The sequence below is a fragment of the Coturnix japonica genome, chromosome 4 (assembly GCF_001577835.2).
Source record: "Coturnix japonica isolate 7356 chromosome 4, Coturnix japonica 2.1, whole genome shotgun sequence".
Lineage (NCBI taxonomy): Eukaryota > Metazoa > Chordata > Aves > Galliformes > Phasianidae > Coturnix > Coturnix japonica.
In genome coordinates this window covers 12,292,577-12,302,493 of record NC_029519.1, presented here as the reverse complement: position 1 = coordinate 12,302,493, position 9,917 = coordinate 12,292,577, and the positions used below count along the sequence as shown (strand labels likewise).

At 42.3% G+C, this 9,917-nt stretch overlaps 1 protein-coding gene across 7 annotated transcripts in view; it reads right to left on the bottom strand.

The window, feature by feature from the left end:
- Positions 1 to 652: 652 nt before the first annotated feature.
- The window catches only part of AMOT (angiomotin), a 55,820-nt gene continuing 46,555 nt past the window's right edge, over positions 653 to 9,917 (bottom strand). For all 7 annotated transcript variants that reach the window (XM_015860448.2, XM_015860445.2, XM_015860443.2 and 4 more), the window contains 6 exons: positions 9,671 to 9,820; positions 7,860 to 8,050; positions 5,500 to 5,622; positions 4,624 to 4,856; positions 3,573 to 3,797; positions 653 to 2,589 (listed from right to left, as the gene is read on the bottom strand). In XM_015860448.2, the coding sequence (XP_015715934.1) occupies positions 2,489 to 2,589; positions 3,573 to 3,797; positions 4,624 to 4,856; positions 5,500 to 5,622; positions 7,860 to 8,050; positions 9,671 to 9,820 (1,023 nt within the window). In that variant the 3' untranslated portion in view covers positions 653 to 2,488. The remainder of the gene's footprint in view (positions 2,590 to 3,572; positions 3,798 to 4,623; positions 4,857 to 5,499; positions 5,623 to 7,859; positions 8,051 to 9,670; positions 9,821 to 9,917) is intronic.

Sequence of the window (9,917 nt, the reverse complement as noted above, 5' to 3'; positions counted from 1 at the left end):
ATAGTATCTGTGAATGAGCAAAATGTTCCTAGACATTGTGGAATCGATGTGGATCAGGTAAGCTACAACTGTTTATCCAGAGCCCTGCACCTGCAGAACTTCTTTCTTACTGCTAAGAAGCACTTGTAAAAATGGAATATCATTTTTCCTGACTTTAAAAGAACAGAAAAGCACTCCAGCAATTTTTCCTCTCCTCTCACAGACACCCCAGTGGCATCCCATCTCCCTTTCTGTTCAGCCTAAGCCCAAATCGCAAAATATAATACAGAAAATGATGCTGGAATGATAGAAAGATGAACATAGTGGCCTAATGAGAAAAGCTTCTCCTGCATTTCCAGCAGAGGAGGAAGAGAAATCACTCAAAATCATCAGAGTGGGCACTACTTCATATCATGGGATGAAATTAAGAGAAATTAAACGTAAAGAAGGAGAGCAAAGAGGTTGTGAGTAGTTTGTCTAGAAAGGGGTGGAAAACTAAATCAAACTGATTATTAGAATACAGTTAGGGAAGGTCTACTGTACGCTGCAGAGCAGGGTAGAGCCATTAGGCAGAGACAGTGCAAGCCTTGAAGTGCAGCTCTGAAGCATGTCACATGGCAAAGATGGAAGGGAGACTGGGCAGCCTGCTAGAGAGGCCCCTGGTAACGCCAGGCCACTTAGATTTCACCTAAATATTGTACATCATGTGTATTTTGCCACCTGTGCCTTCTGTGGGCTCAGAGTACAGGCGGAGGGATGCTAACAAGCAGGAGATTTGCTAGAAGCGATGGGAACTGTTTGCCTTGCTTTTCCAAGTGACTACCACTGGAAGACAAACAGAACCCAACTCAGGGCTCATCGTTAGGCACTGCTACGTTACCTGTGCAGCAGGGAGAAGGCACTTCCCTTCAGCTCCCACCCCTCCGTGGTAACATTCACATTACACCTGTCGAATGGTAAGGCCATTTCAACTGGACACCTCATCAGTAGTGTCAGCTAAGTAGGAATTGAGGACATTCACTAGCTGTTGCATGATTAATTGCTGATTTTCCTTTTTTTTTTTTTTTTTTTTTTTCTGAAGTGAAATGATCTGAAATAAAAATCTGGCTAGTCTAACATTGCCCAGAAAGCAGAGGCTACCCAGGTTGCTGACCTGTGACTACTGGCTAATTAAACATCTTAACATTCAAGTAAAAAAAGATTTTAATAGAAATTAATATTGAACTGTTTGAACGCAAAGACAGTAACAAAAATACTCAAACATTTAAGTCTACTGGTCTTAGTATTTCCTTACAGCATCTGCAACCAAAGCACTGCTGCGTTCTTGCTAGTCCCCAGGGATCTGAGAACCTGACAATTAGGATGTGTAACTTCCTTCTGTAATGCCTCTGGGTCTTTATTCAAGCTGCCTTCTCCAGTTAGTTAAAGAAAAAGTATTTTGGAAGGACAGAATTTGCCACCTGAAACTTTACACACAGCTCTTGTTTAAACCTCTACCTCAGAGGCTTTGCTACGTAAAAAAGAATCTATTATCTCCCAGAACCCAGGATGTATAAAGGAGGGCATGGGAAGGATAGAGAAGCCTGCTAAGGACGCAGTAGGTTAAGTCATAACACTGGAAAGCAACAGGGCTTGCCACCTGTACTACTGTAAACTGGGGGAAGTTCCACTAACGCCAATGAAATTACAACGGCAGAAATCTGACCTAACAGATCAGGACTGGGTCAGCAAAATGTCCTTGTTTAATTTATGTAAAACATGAATGCAATATATTACTTACTATCCATGGTATAAATTATTGAACAAGTACTTACGGATAAGACTACGGCAATTTTTTTCGATGCAACTGAAAATGTGAAATGTTACATTAATCACCGGAGTCTTTTTTTTTTTAAGACATAATACAGTCTGGAAAACAACAAGTTACCGTACTGAAAATTGAAGTCTTTCCAGGCTATGGATGAGAAATAACAATTCTTACTCAGAGTGAAAAGATTAAACTCCCTTCATCATAGCTCAGGTTTATGAAAGCTTCTCAGCTTGGGAACACCTGCATCCTGAAACCATCAAGTGATGCTCCCAACTAAGCCCCTGGCTCCATCACTACAAGGCCATTCTGCCCCTCTTACTGTGTTCACATTGGACAAACCACCAACAGCTGTGAGTTGGTGCTCCTGCTTGAGAGACAAGACTTCAAAAATACTGATATGAAATACAAGATGTAGTGCACCTCAGTTCTTGACTTTTATCCAGACATTACCAGATCCAGTACTCAACAAATAAGGGGGATACTTTCAAATAACAAGCACTGTGGATTTTTTTTTCTTTTTTTTTTTTATAATTTAGAACAAATTATAAATTAACCTGTCCATACTTTTGAGACATAATATACAAGAGCAAACGGCTGAGTGTTCTTTTATTACTCAGGTACTACAATTTTTTCCCAATAAAATTGTCTTTAAAAAAAAATTCTTGCTATTGAATCCCAGCTCAGATCCGGTACGGGCTTTCAGATGAGGTATTCTACCATCTCTCCATCGGGGAGGTCCTGCCCCATGGACTGAACAGGGGCTTTTCTTTCGAGAGTGCTGGAGTGGAAGAGTGGCCCATCTATGTGATGAGGGAAAACAAGAGAAACAATCACAGCTGTAACTTCAATCACAGATGAACTGTGAGCACAGGATCAGAAAAGTGAGGTTAACATTAGAAGCCATCTTCTGTCATTGGCCAAAGGACAGCAGTTAGTATAAAACCCGCAATTCTTCAAATATTTAAGATATTTTCTGAAATTCCCTCTCAGTATCTCTCATGGATACACAACAGCATGTAAAATGGGAGAAACTTCACTTGAACTAATGCAGCCAGTGTACACTTTCACCACAAACAAAACCTGTTCCCCTGCTTCCCTCAATGTAAGATGTACAGCAAACCAGCCAAATTCACTCTTCCATAAAGAACAACATAATTGTAATGTGTCTGCAAGTAGAAGAGGCAAAGTTGTGTAATCTGCATTGATTTGGCAGAGTGGACTGGAAAACGAGCAGCTCTTGCCAGCTCAGAGCTCTGTGGGAAGCAAATTCAGCTTCTGAGATAGTCACTGTCAATGTGATCGACTTGCACCACTGCTGAAGTTGGTCCTGCAGTGGGACAGTGAAATAATGAGACAGCTCTGTCATGGCAGTTACCCTTCCTTCTTCTGTCTCCCCCTTAACTGAGGCCACTTTGCTCTGAAAACCCAATAAAACATGATGGCCAGTTTCTACAGCTCATTTTCATATGCTATTTAAAGCCCACAGACCACTCTCAACTTTCTTCAGAGGTGACTTGCATATATACCGGCTCCAACTCTTAAATCATGCTGTATCTCTCTACCCAGTGTGTCCATGCTTATCGTACCACTCTGAAGGCATTATTTTTTTCTTCAGAGTGTTTGACATTTCTCAGAACAGGGCCAGTCTTGCTTCTGAAACCCACAACAAGTAAAACCCAGCTTTCCTGAACAGAAAAAGGGACAGCAGAGCCTGCCCATGGAGCAGAACTGCTAGTAAGCCAGTGGCAAGGGCCCTTCTGGGAGAGCAGCTGAGCTTCCTTACCTGTTTTCTCAGCACTAAAGGGCAGGCTGGCACTGGGGAGTCGTCCTGGTGTGGGAGCTGCAGGAGAAGGTGCAGCTTTGCTTTGCTCGTTCCCTCGGTCAGTCTGGGTGCTGCAGTCCCGGCTGCCTGTTTTAGAGTGGGCTGACAGCAACGGGGTGGAAGGAAGGACAGGAGAGGGCGTGGAGGGAATGGATTCGGAGCGATACTCTGTTCCCAGCAGAACACCTTTGTGGAAAAAGGGAAGGAAATTTCACAATCCCAAAACACTGACTGGAATCAGTTCTGCCCCTCTCTGTACTACTTGCTCTAGGATTTGCACTTCAGCTGTCAGCTCTCATTTACCTTTCCATAGCTCCTTTCACCACTTGGTGCTGAAGTACCTGGAGAGTAGCAGTGTTCTCATGTTGCTGCATGCAAAGATTAGTGAGCTGGCACTATCATCCTACTTCCCTGACTCTGAGCAGTTGCTCAGTTGCAGATGGATAAATCTGCACACCCTGAGATCAGCTGCAAGAGATTCTCATTTACTTATCAGAAACTCAGGGAAGACTCCTGGGTCCAACTTCTTTAGAGAAAGAAAAACATCATCTAAGATTCCCTTTGATACAATTTCCTTTCTCCAAACAATAGTGCCGAGCCATTCCAGACAAAAGTCATGTTAGTGCAGGCACAGCTCTACAGGATGGCAATCCTGATCTGTATCTCAGCTGGCTGAAGGAGACTTTACACCCTCAGACAGCTGTAACAGCCCAGCTGAAAGCAAGTGCCTGGGAACTCTGAAAACCAGATCTCAAATACTGCTTTTATCAGGTACCAAACCAAGTGGGAATTAAAGCTGAACAATTTTCATGACTGAGCTTGGATATCACAGCTTCCCCAAAAATGATTAAAGCAAGCAGCTGCTGCAAGTGTGTTCCATTCTGCTTGCAGGCAGTTTTCCTGCATGCTAAGCCAGTCAATCTGTCTGTCAGATATCTACTTTCTGCTGTTCCTGCCTCCCCTATAGGCAGAGACTGGTGTATCTTAATCACCACCATTATTTAAAAATTACCTAGGCTGCCTTTCCAGCTCTTGTCCTCCCTCTTCTCTTCCAGGATGGGAGTGCTGCTCAGCGTGGATGAGTGGGACAGCAAGCCCGAGCCAGCATTTGAGATTGACATCAGTGACTTGGCAGGCCTCATGGAGGAGAGCTGGTCCGTCTTACCAGGCTCCTTCCGGGAGCGCTGCTGCAGGACTTTGATCATGGCGTCCTTCTCAATGATCTGAGCGTGCAGAGTCTTGATCCTTTTTGAAAAGGACAAAGGACAACAACATGCTTCAACTTCCATCACTTTGGACTGAGGCCTCAGCACCCCACAGCTGTGACTAGAACTCCCCTGGGCATTCAGGTAGGCATGGAGAGGACACCTCGAATACTGGCTGTTCTCTGACACTACACGGCATAGTGTATGAGGCCTCCTGTACATCTACATACAAAACTTCACTGAGACACCCCCTCACCTTTGGCTACTGGAAGCTGCTCTAAACAGGCAAGGAAGATGCTCTGAAGCAAAGCTGAGAGTTATGGGTGGGACATGAGGCCAAAAAAACAACAACAAAAGAATATTCACAAAGTCTGGGGAGTCTGCAACAAAAAATCCCTGCGATTTCCCCTGGGGAAAAACAACTCTGTGAAACAATAAAGAAGTGACTGGAACTTGGGGTCTGATGAAGACGGCCTGAAAAGAGAGGAATAAGCTAGGCACTAAATTGAAATACAGGTTTTGCATTGCTGTGCAGTTACTTCCTTGGTCAAACAAATGTCTGGCATTCTACATTGTTGTGACTGGTGAAGACACGTGAATTTCTGGTTCTGAGGCATCTACCTGAATAATTCATTTAAAATCCTTGTCCTAAAGTAGTCAAATAGGGACAAACTGCATTTTACCTTCCTTCCATGTCCAGACACCTCCTGTTGGCAAGCAGGATCTCTTCCTCCTCCTTCTGAATGCGAGCTTCCAGCGAGGTGTCATAGCTAGGGTTAGGTGAGTGGCTGATCACTGTTGTGTCCCTGGGAACAAGCAGTAGAGCAGATGAAGGGCAAACTAAGCATGCTGTTTTCCTCCTAGCGGTGCTAATTGATTGCTCAAAAGTAACAAGAACATCTACTGTTTCTGAGCCTAGGCTGGCTCAATGTCTTTTGAAAATCCCACTCCCAGGCGTAATGAAAGAAGGATTATAAAAATATGCAAATAATACTAACAACAGTCAACTTGCTGTCTATCTCAGGCCAGTCTATGATCTAACTGATGCACTGTGCTAACTTAAACAGACGGATGGGGCAAATCCAAGGGAAGAGATGGGAAAAGATAATATAAAATGTTAGTCACTTCTCTTCATCTGAAAAAGTACAAACTTTGCTTCAGAAGCAAGATTTTTTCCCCTTCTCTTCCAAGAAGTGGGTATCTGAGTATCGAAGGGAACTACGCACTAAAGTTTCTTCAGCATTTCTAAGCAACTTGATCCAAAAAACTTAAGAGTGGGCTGAAAACAGTTTAAGATCAATTAGTGCCTGACGTGTACACTGTAATGGTTGTTCATTCCATTAACCAAAACATGTCATCCTACTTGTTGCTGTACAGTCAGAATGAAGATACTGTGCTATGCTTTATACCACTGTATGATTCCTAATGCTTAAGAGCATGTTACTGACATAGCTATGTGTTAACATAGTATTAATTAAAAAAACAGTTGGAGTTACCAATAGCTGCAACTCATTGTAATTAGAAACTTACTCTCTTAGACCCAGCAGCCCTAAGAACTGACTGATAAATGTACATTTAACCCTGCAAAAGTTCAGACCAGGAACAGCAACAAATGAGTCTGAAGGGCATAGGAAGGTCACTCATCAAAGAACCCTAACGTGACCTAGATTCCTGCCTGTGCTGTAAAGCATCCTTCCTGCAACCCCGTCTTCCTAAGGGATGCTATTTTTCACCACCAAAGAGAAAGGAAAGCAAATTTGTGCACAGTGTAGATGAGGTTACCGTTGAAATTAGTGAAATCCCTTACAGCCTGTTTTTGAGAAGGCTATAATAAACTGCATGTAAACTGGCAGCGGTACTGATGGAACAGTTTATTTTAAGGGAGAAGGAGCTAGAAGGAAACGGAAAAGTAGGTTTGCTCTTTCCTGACTGGAAAGCATTCTTTGTTCATTTAACAAAACCCGAACAGGCCTAACACATCCCCTCTCACCCCATGATAAACAATAGACCAGACCTCTATTTATCAGTGCATGCTGAAAATATAACATAGCCTCGAGGGCCAAGCGGTATCAAAAGCCTTTAAACAATCACTGGGGAGGCAGAAAACAGTTCACAAGAAGCATCAATACCCCAAAATAACAGCATGCTTGGGGAGCAAGGTAAGTCTTTAACTGCTAACACAGCAGATCTGCAACTTTGCCCCTGTAATTTCAGTATGATCTTATGTGCTAGGAAGCCAGCTGCGATAACATCCCCATTTGAATCTCGTCTGTGAAACAATCTAAAATAAAATCTGCTGTTAAGAAACTGAAACTAGTGATCAATGAAATTACATGTAAGCACTACCTGAAGTTAAAGAGTTGCTCTCCAATAGCAGTGCTTGTTTACAAGCGAGCTGAAGACTTGGGCCTATTTATAACCATAATAACTGCTTCTATACAGCTGCATTGGAATGTGAGCTTGTTACCCAATTTCAGACACCCTTCCCTTCCCACTCCCACAAGAACTACTCTCCACACACAGCAGAATGTTTTGAGCAGAATTTCCTAGTAGATGCTTCTGGTTAGTAACCATGTGGAGGACAATACCACAAAGTAATTTGCAAAAACATTCTGGAGAACAAGCAAGCCATTCAGGGCGAACGATGTGAATCACCAAACTCACCCCATCCCACATGACTTCAGCAAGGACTGACTCCTGTTTGAAAAGAGAAAAAAAAAAAAGAAAAAAAACAACCCCAACAACGCTCCTCACACATCTATTTTTGAAGCAATAGCTTCTAGGAATGGCTTAGGAGAACTCCAGCCTGGAATATGGCTCTTGCATGTTGGGGAACATTCCCTTGCAAAAAATTTCTTATAGTTAAGTCACACAGCTCCCAGGCAAAACAGCCAAGCTCCACTTATATGCAGAGGTTTGAGAAGATGTGCAGACCACAAGCAGAGGTATTTTGGGAGGGTGATATGACAACACTGTTTTGTGGAAAATATGACATTCAACAGGAAAAAATAATAATCCCTGTACTATGAATAGTTTAATTTACCTCTGAGCAGCCACAGTTGCAGCTGCATCTAAAGCGAATTGTCTCATCACACTCTCCTCCAGGTATTTCTGTTCCCACTTGGTCATGTCAGCTTCCAGAGCAAGAATCCTTTCTTCCTTCTCGCGCAGGAGTTCCATAAGCGCTGTGGCATTGTATTCAGAGACGTTGGCAGCCTGAGATGTGCCCTGACGCTGATTTGAAAAGCAAAGCAAAGAGAAGTTTCAGGATGCACCTGTTAGATTCAGGATTGGTTGGTGTGCTTTTCTCTGTGGGGCAGGGGCAAGAACCCCCCAGAGTGAATGTGAGGCAGACTGCGTGATCTAATGGTCTCCTTTAGAGTTGGACCTAATACACCTGCGGGGCAGCACAGCCTCCCTATGTCCAAACCTGGAAACAAGCTCATATAGTGCAAGCCAGGCTCCTTCTACATCCAAATGTTGAAGCTTAAAAGCCATAAAATACCAAAAACTGCACCAACTGTTCCCTAGAAAGACAGTTTAAGTCACAGCACTTGTGGTAGAGCGCTTCCTGTGCTACTCCAGAGCTGGTCAATACTAACAAGTGGGTATCTGAGATGGAGAATACTCCTTAAGGCCTTTTCTCAAATGCAAAGCCACAAGAGCATGTCAGAGAGCTGGATATGCTACTCAGGTCTGATGTCTCTAACCTGTCCATACTGCTTAAATAACTCAGACTTCCTTCCAACACCATTCCAGCAAAACACGAACTAGTGTACATAATTCAGCAGAGTTTTAAAAAAATCCAAAATATTTTATAGCATGATACTGAATCAATATGATCTTTGTATACCTGTGGACTAAATAGCTGGTGGTTAAAAATAATTTAGTTCTAACACAAGATCTGGAAGACAGACAACCTTTTCTCATAAATCAATAGAAAAAAAATGGAGATTTGCTGTGCTGAAAGTTCAAAGATAAAACGGATAGTTTTATATGAAAATCTTATCTGGGATTTGTGTGATACTTGACTTGAAAACAAATGGGGCACGTAACCTGTTATACATTCAGCTCAGAATTCTTAAACCATGACGATAAAGGTCATTTTTTGCTTTGACTAAAGCTCAAAGTCAAAAGTCGGGTGTTCAGATTACCTCATCTCCCAAAGGTAACATGAAAGAAAATTTACCAAATTATGTTAACTCCTACTTTTAGGAGCACTACAAAAATATGATTGTTATGTAAATATCTGTTCTCTCACAGATGTGACAGTTGAGGACCAAATTTAACCTGAAACTAAACATGAATTAGAATATAGATGAACCATCAGGTTTGTAAATTATTCTGGAAATCTGCACAAGCTACTTCTTATTCATTTTTTTCTCCACTGAAAAAGACCCACACTACAATTCCAAGAAGATATCCTACATGAAGCTCCTTTTTCCAACAACTGCATTTACTGAACTGGTTTTGTGGTTTTGGCATTTTGTGTACTTTTTTTTTCATATAAAAGCCTTCTGAAGGGCCTTTCATTTCAGTCCAGCTGTTATTGACTTTCACTTAAAATTTCAAACTGTAAATAATACTTTAAAAATAATATAAGAATGAATATAACCAGGTTACCTATATGACTCTCTTATCACAGGATGCACAGACTGCTGCTCTTTTATCTAAATCTTCTGGTTAGAATGGAATAACTAAGTCAAGTAAAAACATAGGTCAGCATAATAGTTTTCAAGAGAAAAAAATGTGCTGATTTTACAAGATGGAAAAAACCATTGCCTTTCTTTTGCACATGCTGTAGTGTCAAACCCTACAAGAAGCCTAACCAGGGCCCAGAGAAAGACAGGATACCTGCTGCATCCGGAGAGATTCCAGCTCTCGCTCTAGCCGAGTCCGCAGCCTATGCTCCAGCTGTTCCCGTTTCTCACACGCTGCCTGCAGCTGAACCAAGGCCTGCTGCATCTTCTCTACTTTCTCAACATAGACCTGCTTCTTCTTGAGCTGAAACAAAAGGGAAAAAAAAACAGCATAAGTTAAATGAGGGGAACTTTTGGCTCCATGTGCCTTAAAGAAAACAGCACCGCCAGCCAGGAGGAAC